This window comes from Gymnogyps californianus, chromosome 3, assembly GCF_018139145.2.
Source record: "Gymnogyps californianus isolate 813 chromosome 3, ASM1813914v2, whole genome shotgun sequence".
NCBI classification, from domain to species: Eukaryota; Metazoa; Chordata; class Aves; order Accipitriformes; family Cathartidae; genus Gymnogyps; species Gymnogyps californianus.
The window spans coordinates 101,327,693-101,341,896 of NC_059473.1; the positions used below are offsets into that span (position 1 = coordinate 101,327,693).

The 14,204-nt window shown below is 38.4% G+C and overlaps 1 protein-coding gene across 1 annotated transcript in view; it reads right to left on the reverse strand.

The window, feature by feature from the left end:
* TINAG (tubulointerstitial nephritis antigen) overlaps positions 1-14,204 on the reverse strand; it is a 48,674-nt gene that overhangs the window by 14,963 nt on the left and 19,507 nt on the right. Inside the window, exons 7-9 of the mRNA XM_050894793.1 lie at positions 8,088-8,268; positions 7,587-7,632; positions 1,777-1,882 (exon numbers count right to left, since the gene is read on the reverse strand). Of these exons, the coding sequence (XP_050750750.1) occupies positions 1,777-1,882; positions 7,587-7,632; positions 8,088-8,268 (333 nt within the window). The remainder of the gene's footprint in view (positions 1-1,776; positions 1,883-7,586; positions 7,633-8,087; positions 8,269-14,204) is intronic.

The window sequence follows — 14,204 nt, forward strand, 5'->3', positions numbered from 1 at the left end:
GTAAATGCATTTCCCACATATTGAACTCCAAACCAGGCTGAGGTTTCTCAAATATCATCACCTTCAGTTTTCATCTTTTTCCTTCACTTCTCATGTCCTTCTTCAGTATATCAGACCACTTGGCTTTCCTCCTACTCAGTGTTTTGCACTGACCATTCAACACAATCCTGTGCAGGGAGCTGCCGGTCTCAGTCAAGGTGCTCAGTTTTTCGCTCACGGGTGGCTCCTTGCCTAAGGGCTGCTATCTTTTCCTTGCACAGCCTATCAGTTCCCATTTAAATCAGCATCCACTTCAGCACATTAAAGCCCTCCTTCTCTCTCCCTCCTCAGCCATCACTTTGTCCCCTTTGCCATTCTGGCTTAATCACTCACTTCAGTAGGTTATTCAGCATAGATTTGGGGCAGCATGTCTGAAGGAATAGCTGTCATCACCCTGTGCTTGCACCGAGCTACTTCATAGCCCTCCCAACACCTGCACTCACAGCCTCACAGCAGCTCATCCCTGAACTGAGGTATTCAAATTGCATTGCAAATTTTACAGTCTAATTTTATTGGTTTCTTATGGTCCTTCAGATATAAGTTAAATACATACAGATAAACCAATACATACTGGCTGTCCTTCATAAATATCTTTTCCTAATTCAGTCCTCCATTTTCCAATGCTAAATTCCAGTTTCTCTCTTTCATTGCTTCACAACATTCACTATAAGCATACTTCAGGAGCTTTTCCTCTATTAGTCTGAGTCAATACTTTTTGCAACAGTATAGGGTCAAGGATGATCTTGCATAAGCCTACTGCTTCTCTTTGCTGCAGTGCAAGGCACTATCAATATCAGGCACACTCTTTTAATTCATAGCCAGCAGTTTCCACAACCATAGGCATTTCTATGTCCTTCACAAGGATATCTTCACTAAGATCACAAACACAAAATGCACTTTATTTTGCGACTTTATTTTCTTGAACTACATGTTGAAGATGATAGATACTCTCAGTAATCTTCCTAACATAGGCCTGAATCATTATTTCTTTGATATTCTAGATCCCCTATAAAATATTTGTTTGAGACTCTCCAGTCATTTCTCTGTGTAACTACTCACTTGGTGATTTAATTAATTCATCCTTGGATATTCCCTCCATGTCAAAGAATGAAGCCCTGTGGTGTGTTCTGTAATTCAAGTATATGCATTATTAGATACTTGTCCTCTTAATATAGCGACACTGGTCTACATTTGAGGGGAAATCCACTAGTGTATTATACACACTCTTCTGCAGCAGTTTCAGTCCTGAGTGTGTATTCCTTGTGCATCCCAAATAAAATCAGCAGCATCCCAGCAGAAGATGATTTCTGTTTGGGGCGTAGAGAGCCTAGACTGCTGTGCCATTAAGCTGTGCCTGTTAATTAGGCCACTTGGCAATTTTTATGTTGCATTCTGCTTGGTGGCATGTTTGGAGGAAATTGTGTCAGTTTTGTTCACAACTTGATGAGTACATGGAATATTTGTGAAAACTCAGCAAAACATTTTATTTTATAAACCAGTATATTTGACATTTTAGAGCAAATGTTAGAGTAGATTAAAAGACGATAGGTCTATACCTCTTTCCAATGCTCTCTAAAATTCTCAGACACATGAAAATGAAACAACAACAATCTTATGTTGGGAGCTAACAGTGCTCCACCTCTGACAGTGAAACCTTTGGGTTCCAAACTGGTCATTGACGTTTTACTACGTTCATGACTGGCAGAGGAAAAGGGTAAAAGAATATGCTTTACTCACCCAAGGAGTTTGACTGAATGAGTTTTCCATCTAGATCCTGCTTTCTGGGAGTGTCTATAGATTCCCTCTTTATAAAGGAAAAAATCTTCATACACTTTCATTATAGCTAAAAAACAATAGGAAAAATCAGCGCAGTCAGAAAATATTGCTTCTATTCTTGTTTGCTCCTTGCATTATACCAGAGAGATTTTTATTGTGTGTTGGACTGCATAAGTGTACTTTGTAATTACACTAAATTCACTAGTTGCTCAGAAGTTCCCTGCTGTGAGTGAACCGAGGGAAATATTCCAGCAGAGTTCTCTCAAAGGTCTCTTGTCAAGTTAATTGGGGTTCCTTGTCATGGAAACTCCCTATCATGGACTTCTTCCAGTACAGTAAGAAGAAATATTGCCTCATGTAGGCTTACATAAGTTTTCTCAATTCTAGTGAAATCCAGTTCAATGAAACAAATCTCCTTAAGGTTCATGTATGAAATCCTCAGTTCTGACAAGCATCTGCATATTCAAGGAAAGTATTTAACAGACAATGTATATCCTGTGAGATATGCTGGAGTGATATGTACGCCTTTTTCTGAAACTCAGTGTCCTGGTTTCAGCTGGGATAGAGCTAATTTTCTTCCTAGTAAGTAGCTGTTATAGTGCAGTGTTTTGGATTTAGTAGGAGAATAATGTTGATAACACACTGATGGTTTTAGTTGTAGCTAAGTAGTGTTTCTACTAAGTCAAGGATTTTTCAGCTTCTCATGCCCAGCCAGCAAGAAGGCTGGAGGGGCACAAGAAGCTGGGAGGGGACACAGCCAGGACAGCTGACCCAAACTGGCCAAAGGGATATTCCATACCATATGACATCATGCCCAGTATATAAACTGCGGGGAGCTGGCTGGGAGGGGCAGATCACTGCTCGGGAACTAACTGGGCATCGGTCAGTGAGTGGTGAGCAATTGCATTGTGCATCACTTGCTTTGTACACTCTCATTATTTTAGTATTATTATTGTCATGTTATTATTATTATTATTATTATCATCGTTATTTTTCCTTCCTTTCTATCCTATTAAACTGTCTTTATCTCAACCCATGAGGTTTTTGTGGTTTTTTTTTTAATTCTCTCCCCTATCCCACTGGGTGGGGGGAGTGAGCGAGTGGCTGTGTGGTGCTTAGTTGCCAGCTGGGGTTAAACTACAGCACTCAGACTTCATTAAGTAAGCGTACAGCAATCTCCTTATGGAAAACTAGATTGTATATATGTTCATCCTGACTTTCAGCTAAAAGTGTGGAAAACAACAACTTTGTGTCCATAAAAATGTAAGGCCAAAGAGCTGATGAACCGGAAATTTTGTGCAAGAGAATGAAGATTACAATTTACATTTTATGTCTATTCATTATTTCCTAGGAATATCATTCACTTGTTTTTTAAGAAGAAAAATGTTTTAGGTTTCTTTTCCACATTTGTTCTGCCACCTTAGTACCACTTGCTTTGCTATATGGTGGGCTACCAGATCCTGAGAAACGAAAATATTTTCCAGGTCTACGTTAGCTTTAGATTCCAGTGAATCAGAAGTATTAAATACAAGCTTAACTCCAACTTACTTTTCGCTTATGATTTTAACAGTCTTAGACTGCCACACAGCTTGGAACATGAGAATTAGTGAATCCAGTTTCCGAATCCAGTTTCCTAATCTCAAACAAATCCAGTTTCCTAAAGTCTTGCACCTTGAGAGTCCCATAAAGTATAAGTTTCACTGACAATCTTTATGTAGTTGGAGTATTTATAACATATGTGCCTGGTACAGATCTGCGGTATTCAGTAAGGTGAGCTCATGCTGCAGTTTTTTCTGTCTGGCACACTTTCAAATTTCTTTTTCCTACCTGAATATTTTCATAAACTTGAAGGAAATTACAACCTCTTGGTCTCTATCATACTTGGCTGAAAACAGAAAACATTCACAAATTTTAGGGGATGAAAGGGAACAGCTCAAAACATGGTCAGATGAGCCTATTTGCCCAGGAAACATGGCTAAAAATACACTCTGCTAATGAGGTCACTCACATAAAAAATGTATGCCAATAGCAACACGTGCGGAATAAGCAGCCATGATGCTACCTGAGTGGCAAGTCTGGGGGAGAGCTATATCAGTTAAATCAGAAAAAAAAGTTAAAAGTTTTTAATGAATAATGTTACAGCTTCTGCTGAGCTGCCTGCAGAACCAGAGCTCACACATATTGACAGCAACAGACCAAGTGGAAAATAGGACAAACTTTACTCTTGGTTTCTAGCTGCAAGCTCAGGACTCCATTAGAGCTCTCTGCAAAGATTTTCCCCCTCCCTCTGCCCCCAGGCTCACCAGTGGATAGAGCTAGGAGTTTAAATACTGCAGATGTCCCTGTACTGCTATGTAAAATACCAGCTGTTGAGGTTTCTGAGCTGCAGAGGAGCCTGTGGAGGGAGAGCTTTAAAGCGGTACAAAGGAACAGAAAGGGGGAAGAAGACTCCCACTGGCCTTAGTCCAGGCGAGGGTGTCAGAGGAGAAGTGAAGGGGATGAGTCATTCAAAAAATTACTGTGGAGGCCTCCCTGGATCTTGTTTTGATACCTTGACCAAAGAGAGGCAAAGAAACAGGGGTGAGTGCAAGGACTGCAACATTCACTTCTCCCACGGGAGATCTGAGGTTAGAAGATCCCATCTATCGTCAGGCTGAGGCAGGAGAAGGTAGTGTCATTTCTAAATCACATTGTTCTTTGAAATCAAGGTCCGTATGTTCAGTTTCAGAAAACAACTTATTCTTTATCAGCAACTCTAAAACATGTTCTTGGCTCTGTGAAGAAACATCGTACCTAAATTATTTCCACTGAAAGGAAATAAAAAATTTTGGAGTGTGCTTCCAGAATAACTTTAGTCTATGTGAGAGAATTTTATCCATGATTACATATTATATCTACATTTTGTGTGTGTGTGTGTGTATATGTATATATTTGTATATATACATAAATGTATATACTTATGTATATGTATATCTATATGTATATACCCTGCAATCAGGAACTAAATAATGGTACAGTCTTTGGAGTTAAGTGGGCTGGGTACATGAAGTGTAGAGTGGACAGAGAGCTGATGTTTCAAAATCAAGCACTGATATATTTTTATTTATTCAGTGACTTTGTCCTGATATGGACTGCGACTTGGACAGCATGAGATGATCACAGTCCATCAGCCAACTTTTTTCCCTCCCATGTAGAAAAGACTTGGCATTTTCCAAAATGAATGGATTAATTATTAATCAATCAGAAGAAGTAGCAATTTTCATAAGTCTGACTGTATCTTATGCGTAAGCTACCTCAGTCATGCTGAGCTGTCAGATCTATGCATAGAAATGCAGCAGATTATAAGATTCATTCCACTATGGATTCCTTTGCATAAAATTCTTAAATAAGAATTTATGTCTCTAAGACATACAAAGATACAAAAAACTAAAAGCATTTGCTACAAAAGGAACTAAAATGTAGCACTGTACATTAATGTAGCCTAGTGCTTTCTCCAGATCTTTTTCTTGTGTCAGCAAATTAAATACTCCTTTTTGTTTCCACAGTCACGATAGCTGAAATTATAAGTTTTGTAGGGTCAAAACTTTGATGTATTGCCAACAATGTGTTAGCTTTTCTTCTGATTGAGACTGACTAATGTGACAGAAAGGATTATTTTCCTATGTCAGCACTATAACTATCAGAGTACTTCCTCAAGTCCATTAAAAAAAAAAGATGAATGGGCAACATTAGATTGTCCATTTAAATGTTTTCAAAGCATTAATGAAACTTCACTATGTTTATTTGAAAATGGATTTTTTAAAAAACTAGTGTTTTATCATTTGCATCTGAAAGTGCTAATTGTTCGGTTCCTGTACCATATAAAGCAATGACATATGTCAGAGAGAAATTGTCATTCAAACTTGAAAGCTGTATAACAGAAAGTTTTCAATTACATTCCTACACCTACTGTTTCACAATTGTTAAAAAATATATATTTTTCTTAACTTTGAGTCTGCCCAAAAATCCAAGTACATTCATCATCAAACAAGATGACTTTCTACATCATGGTCTTGAAAGGATCTTGAATGTTTTCCAGCTATTAAACATTACTTAGTACATTAGATAAGACTGGCCGTAAGCACTTTGTAAGTTCTTGAGGAATGACAAGTGAATGAATAATGGAAAAATCTCTTTCAGTAGCTGAAAATCATTTGCAGGATGTTTTGGGAAAAAAAGCATGATATGGTTGTAAAATTAGAATTATGCCCTGATTGCATTTGTAGTATGGGAAGATAGAGGAGAGAATCAGTGACAAATTATTGGGTCATAACTGTGACTCATTTAAAAATCTCATTATAGCAAAAAGAAAAATTGGAAAGTGATTTCACTCAGTGATATACACTCTTGGTTATATATTCTTCTTTAGATCTTGCTTTTCCCACATACAGCATTGCCTTAACCTGATACAGACATTTTCTCTGAAAAAGCATTGACATTCCAGAAAATTGTATGAATTATTGAGTGGTTAAAACCTAACAAATGGCTGAATATAGATTATTTTATGTGGAAGATTTAGTACTAACAGATTAATCCAGCAAACTGTGTATACATGGACTATGAATGCAATATTAGAGAGAGGTCTGAAATTTTATCTTGAGTATCCTAATTTTTTCATTTTCTTAAAACCAGTGGAAATTACTGCTTTCACTTCTAGATCAAATGCAGCATGTGAAAGAATATTTTCCTTGAGCAAACAAACTTGGGCAGAACAAAAAGACTGATAAATTGATCTTGTTAAGTCTGAGCTTCAGATTAATTGCAATTGCCCACATAAAGAGCTTTAAGAAATAATTTCAACTCCATGATGCACTGAAATGAATTAAATCTAATAATCAAGACCATTTCAATAATAAATTGCAGGTTATGATAATTCATTGTGTAATTGAGGGCAGCAGAAATGCAGAAGTGCCCTGAAGTAAAATGCTTTGGTTTTGCATCAGCCATCCATCCCAGAGGGATGAACATCCTGCACTATGACCTTTCCCCATCACCCCAAACCCCAGATCCCTCAACCTCTCCAGTTACACTGGCCTGGGGTGTGAGCAGGAACCTGCATTTTCAGGTGCTGCCAGCACCATCCATGACTGCAAACGGACAGTATTCAGGCTAAACAACTCTTTTGCAGTCCCTCAATCCCTGCTGAAGTCTTTTTATTTCTCTAAGATGTCAGGGATCTTCATCGCGGGGTTCAGCAGAAAAATTCGAAACTGATAGCCCTCTACAACCAACAAGAGCATTTGGGCTCTGAAAGGGAAAATTCTGGGAGTATTCTGGCACTGCATGATTTGCTGGAGAGTGCATATATTGCAGCGTTGCCTTCAGAGGCGAGCAGACTTGGTGGCTTGGCTTCAGCCAGTGGGGGAAATGATCCCAGCCCTAGAGAGCAGAGCTTTCCTAACATTTAAGTCCTCATGCACAGCCCCAAATTGCTATTTCATCAATGAGCAAAGAACTGTCATGGGAAAAAGGCACATTTCCAGCACACAGATTTTGCACAAATTTTCAACAAATCCAGCTCAAGGTCATTTTACTCATTATGGACTCTGATGCAGTATAGCTGCCTTTAGGGACACTAGTTGCCCACCAAACGTCCCTGGATGGACTACAGTGCATATGTCTGTTTTATTCACTGTGGAATGCAATCTGTGTTTTCTAATATTTTAATACAAGGACATTGCACACTTTAATTATTTCAATAATAATATTATCGTCTTCCAAACTTACCATACCTTGCACTGGTCCTTTGTCCATGATTTCTTTCATTATATCAGTTTCCTGAGTGGAGGTGAGAGCAGCAGCAGAGAGGGCAAGGGAAGATAATACATTCTATTAAATAAAATTAAAACTCATACTGATTTATTGTTGTGTACATATATATATATGGTATAAATGTACCATTGCACTTGTATTTCTGCTAGAGAATATTTGGTTTACCTAATGAACAAAACCTTCAGAAACACATTTAAGAAGCACTAATGCACAGTTATGACTGCGTACTTTCTTTTGTATCTCTAATTTCTACAGGACCACAAAGCAGCAGCTTTAAAGAGTTGATGCAAAACTGAGAAACCATAAAGAATTTAAACTCTTCTGAAAATACAAGGGCAATATAAAGGAAAATTCACAGCTCTAGTCTTCAAGTAAAGTGAACATATTTCCATATGCCAGGTAATTTTCAAGCCCCAAAAGACAAAAATGGGTGAGACAATGGGTGAACAGCATGAACTTACTTTTGAGGAGACCCTGTAGTGAGAGGCACACCGGTATAACCGATTGGATTCTTCTAAAGCATTGGGACATGGGCCGTTTGTATAGTTTTTTTCATATTCACTTGACACATAACAGTGATTTTCACCTGATGGCTCCAGGTGGTCATTCCAAAATGATGGATAACAAGCATAAGAGACGACCCTGTTCAGACATTAAAAAAAAAAAAAAGTTGATAAGAAGCTTGCTTAAACGTTTTTGCAGTTTCATTTCAAGCTTTTAACTATTTTACAACTGTCGTATTTCAAGTAAATTTACAGAGTCACTCATTCTTCAAAAGTGTGAATGTCTCATATCTTCATCTGGAAGGCGTTTGCTTCAATTCATATGCATGATGTTTATGATTAAGTTTCAGTTGCAGTAGTCCTCTCCTCACCCTTCCCCAAAGAGAGGTAGGGTAGAAAATATGTTTCAGCACTTGTCCCCTAGGACATTCATGTCATTAATGATGCATTAAAGTTCACACTGAATAAGATTATAAATTACCAATGTTGTCAACAGAATCCATTTAGCAAAAATGGCTTGTGAAATGGGCATATTTGCAGCAGAAAATTTTTAAGGGAAATGAATCATTTTCTAGTTTTATCTACATTTTCTACAGAAATGCTGGTGAAAATCTACAAGTCTTTTTATTTCTTTTAGCTAAAAAGTCTCTGACCTTCCATTTTTCTGACAATATAAAGGGAACATTTGCTCACATTTTTGTGAATATTTGTTGAGATAAAAAGTCCTGTATTAATTTTTTAAAGGTTTGGGTACAAATAATTGGTGTCTTGTTGGCATATGAGTAAATGTGGTGCTTTGAAGCACAGGTTAAGAGCCCTCGTTGCACCCAAGAATGGAGAGGAGCAATGAAGTTTGTTTCTTTCAAGTAGCTTATCCTGAATTGTTCAGCCATTTTGACTGACTAACTGAACATCCCTTTTATGTCAATAAAGTGACGGAAACAAAGCATATATTTAAAATGTACTTACTAACAATCTGAAATACTCAAATAAAGGCACTGAATCTTCCACTTATTATTTTATCCTTTTTATGATATATTGGGAACTCCTAGTTTTCTACATTATACTGCTAGATGTTTCCAAAACAATATACACATTTCTGTGATAATGCTGTGGAGGCCTATGAGAGGGTTTCTTTTAATGAGCATAATTAAATAGTCCACTGAAGCAGAATATTTTAAAATAGGTAGTCCTATGAAAAGGATATGTATTTAAGTAGCTCGCCAATTATACTGAACTTTCTGAATCTGAAAAGCTGAAAACTATTTCCACGCAATATGGAGGATAATTGTGTTTGCCTGTGTATACTTAGTTGTCAGGATTTTTACAAGATGAGCATATACATGCTTCAGCTACTTTGAATAAGACATGGCATTTTCCCATTAGCATTTGGTGGTGGAAAAATTGACCCTGAGGATAATGCCTTTTTGCTTACCAAATTGTTTCTGCCCAAATGAGACCAACACACCCAGGAGCTGCAAAAAGCAATAATTCTGCCTACATTAAAAGGGATTGTCCATCTAAGGTTGTTAGGTTGTCAGGCTGTTATTGCTTAGGTCTTCAATCTACTCGCTGGCAACTCCTTTTAATTCCTTCTGAATGTCTGAAGGTATTCTGGTTTCCCAGATTTCCAATGGGGAATGGTAAGTATTTAGGCCAAATATACACGGGTTGTTATTACTCATTTTAAAATTAAAATTATTATGCTTTGTTTCTATTGCTGAGTAGAAGGAAACCTTTGGTTTATATACGTATACATACGTAATGTTTGTAAAATGTATCTATCTCTATATAATCATTCTAGTCACCACTGACCACAGGTTTCCAAAAGAAATAAAGAATTGCTGCTGAGTGCAATCAGGCCTGCAAGGCAAGCAAGGTGAGCAAATACAGTCCTCAGAGCGCAATCTAGCATAAGCGTTGCAATCCAGTGTAAGGAATGGTATGATGCCTGTTCCTCAGGTGTTCTTAGAAACACCTCAGAGGGAGACAACAGAGGAGAAATTCATTCCTAGGGTAGGGATTTTTTTTCCCCTCCTTTCAGCTGGACTGTCCTGCTGGAGTTGTCACAGGTTCTGCATGGATGAGTCTTACTTCTATGGCAATAGAAGTGAAGCACCAAATGACGCACAGGCACACTGGAGCTGTATAGTAATCCAGACACGATGACTCATTCTGAACTAACAGTCACTTTTGAATCTTTTCACTAACCATAGTTTCTGCAGTCATGATTAACATAATTTAATAGCTCTTTGCTGAAACATGAGTTTGTACGTGCTGAAGCATCAGCACAACAGTAAACAGTAAAAACACGTCAAGGAGAAGATCTTGCCAGAAGAGCCATAGAAGAAAAACAGAAATAAATGTGAACCTGTTCATGTGCACATATACATACACATATACAAAAATACTACTAGGAGCAAGTAGCATCCAGGGAGAAGCAGCAAAAGTCTGCGGTGGGTTCATACATTCTTGGCAGAATTCATCTGAAGTCATGTTTATGTGTTCAATCTAATGAAAATTTTTGTGGTTTTATTGTGTTTATATGTTTGAATTGTGAGATGAGAACATAGTCTAAAACATTGGATTATGTTATTAGCAAGTTGGCCAAAACTAATAACAATAATATCCTTATCATACCCTGCAACTGCTAAGAGCCCAAGGTACAAATCAGATCAAGCCCTGATTAGAAGCAGTATTTGCATTCAAGTGTGTAACCTTTTTACTACCTGAAAATTAAATGTTTCTCCCTCATTCTTAAAGACTATAAGCTTTTAGTTTCCCTTAGCAGATAAAAGAGATGTTTTCAAATCACATTGATTCCTCCCAAATTATGGCTTGTAACTGAAATGCCTAAAATTAATAATAATTAGAAATAGAATACAGATTTATTCTTTAATTAATAGAGGGAGACAGAGAGAGAGAGTGAGAGTTAAACAGCGATTCAACTCCACTTATAGCAGATTTCACTGTTAATTGGGTGCTCAGTGATTCTGAAAAGTCAGGTTTCAGCACTGGCCTAACCTCATTGAGCTTTATGAAAGTCTGCCACTGACTTCACTGGGGATAGTTTAGGCCAGCACTCAATTTTCTGGTAAATCTATCAAAACCCTGAGATAAGCACACTTCAGAAATCAGAAAACCAGAAGCTTTAAAACAGCTTTGAACACCTGCTGTGAAAATTTACAAGCCCACACAGAAAATCAATGTGCTTTCTCCCTATTGCAGGGTATGGAGATAATGAAAAAAATGATTGCAATATACTGGCTCATAAAATAAAAGTCACCTGAAAGTGTGAGGAAGCAAGCACTATTTAACAGGGCTCATTGAAAAGACACTTCAGACTTTTATGCCATAAATTTCCATTTTTTTCATTGTCAAAGGTAAAGGGTTATGGATTATGGGGTTTCAGCTGCAAAAATTATTCAGTTATCAGTCCAGCGAAACAAAAAAGTTACTTTTTTTTTTTTTTAAATACTATTTGCTCTTGGCCACTGTCAGAGACAAAATATTGGGCTAGATGGACCCTTGCTCAGACCCAGCATAGCCATTCTTGTGCTTCCAGTATCTGTCCTCACAGATATTTGGATATTTTCCTTAAGGTGTTTATTTGTGTCTGGAACTGTTGGAAGAGGATTTGAAATATCATTTGAACTTGAGGAAAGAAAGTCAAGATTTAGAAATGTCATTTATAGAAATAGGTAAGTAGAGATATTTTCGTGTGTGGTACTTTGATGGCGAACCAATGATCGGGGATAAGAATGGGTAGCAGGCCAAGGTCTGTAAGAGCGCAGTGACGTACACGTTGGAGCTGGCTCCATGGGGACAAGAAAGCTGGATGAATGACTAGGAAAATAGTCTTGGACTGCAGAGATTTATTGGAGATCTAGGTAGTCTCCAAAAATTTGTGATGGTTCTCACAACTGCCCTGGAGATTCTTTACTCGGTCAGCTGCAAGAGGCTGGTGAATACCATGAGGCGTCTCAGGTGACTGAGCAATAGTGCAAATACTTGGGACTTTGGAGGCAAAAAGACAGTTCACAGGTGTGCTCTGCTGAGCTGAGGTGCCCTGTCTGTATGCTTCCAGGCTTACATCAGTCAGAAAGCCTGCTCTACACACCACTTTCACACTGGTACTCTGTGGTCAGTCACAGAGCAACCTTCTCACTACTGCTTTTACACCAGCACAAGCTCCTGTGTGGGTACAGCTAGGTTGATAATGAAGTGCCTCATACAGCTTCAGCCTGCTTTGCTTTCCTTATACAACTAAGCAAACTCTTATATACTTAAACTGCCTCTGCAGAATGGGCTGCGTCACTAACCATACTGCTTCAGGTAAAAAAAAAATACAGCTTTCTGGTATAAGAAGAATCTTATTAATATGGGCTCATGGTGGTTATGTCCATACAGGGATAAGAGTCAGAGGGAACAGAAGACTAGGAGGTTGTCCTATTGTTGTGTTCTTTAGGGCTTTTCCTCTAAAAATAACTTGCTCCAACTGTTGTGGAGATAATACTCATTAAAATGGATCTCTTATCTTATCTACACTGGCAATTCTTGTGCTCCTGTCCTTAACATGATAGGCAAGCAAACAGTCCAGCAAGAAGAAGTTGTATTTACTCTCTTATGAGCATGAGCTACTGATTAAAAGAAGCCTGTTCTTCTGGTTACAGAAAAGTGTTGCTTAAAATGTTAAGGTATAACTTTCATTTCTTCATGAATGAAGCCTTTGCCTTTACCCCCATGAGGTGCTGAGGGACCTTTGCTGGGTGGAATCCAATATTGCCCACTGTAATCACTCACCTAAAGGGTTTCCCACTCAAAACCTAGATCAAAACTAGTTTAGAGTTTAAACCCTGAGACAGAAAGACAGAGGAACACTCGATGTAAACTCTCCCCGTAACAATACAAAATCTTTGTCAGATCAGAAATAGTTTGGTACACTTAAAGAAAGCAGAATGTTCAGTTTGTATACTGCATCCATGTGAATAAGAGCGCTTTGGTCTTCACCTGGATCCCCAGGCTGCCATGTCAGCTATGACATCTGCTGCATCACATCTGACATTCTTTTGCTCTTTCCATGGTTGGTTGGTTGGTTTGTTTTTTAACTAAAATTAAAAGTTGACAGACAGCACACCTGAGATCTCTCTGTCTGTCAGTATCAAGTATATCAAAGACAGAGTAAGGGATGAGAGTGTATGAAAGTGAGAGAGGAAATAGGTTTTGGTATGGAACAGGAAGTACAAAAAATTTTCTGATAATGTGAGAAACAGCGGAATGTAGTTATACAGTATATAAAATCTGGTTATTGCAAATTCTCCTGGAAGCCATTTCCAGGCACATGAAGTTCAAGGAGTTGACCGGGAACAGGCAGCACAGATTTACCATGGCAAATTATGCCTCATCATGACGAGATGATAAGATGAGATGACCTGACCATGATGAAATGACTGGCTCCATGGAGAATAAGAAAAGCAGTGGATATCATTTACCTTGACTTTAGCAACGTTTTCAGCATGGTCTCCTGGGGTGTTCTTCTAGTTTATTGGATGTCGTGGTTTAACCCCAGTCAGCAACTAAGCACCACGCAGCCGCTTCCCCCTCCCCCTCCCAGTGGGGTGAGGAGGAGGAAAGCAAGGAAAAAAAAGTAAAACTCGTGGGTTGAGATAAGAACAGTTTAATAACTAAAGTAAAATATAATACTAACAATAGTAATAATGAAATATAATAATAATAGTAATGAAAAGGAATGCAACAAAAGAAGGGGGGGGGGGGAAGAAAAAAAACCAGTGATGCACAATGCAATTGCTCACCACCCGCTGACCGATGCTCAGTTAGTTCCCGAACCGCGATCCGCCCCTCCCGGCCAGCTCCCCCCTGTTTATATACTGGGCATGACGTTCCATGGTATGGAATACCCCTTTGGCTAGTTCAGGTCAGCTGCCCTGGCTCTGCTCCCTCCCAGCTCCTTGCACACCTGCTTGCTGGCAGAGCATGGGAAACTGAAAAGTCCTTGGCTGAAGATAAGCGCTACTTAGCAACAACTAAAACATCAGAGTGTTATCAACATCATTC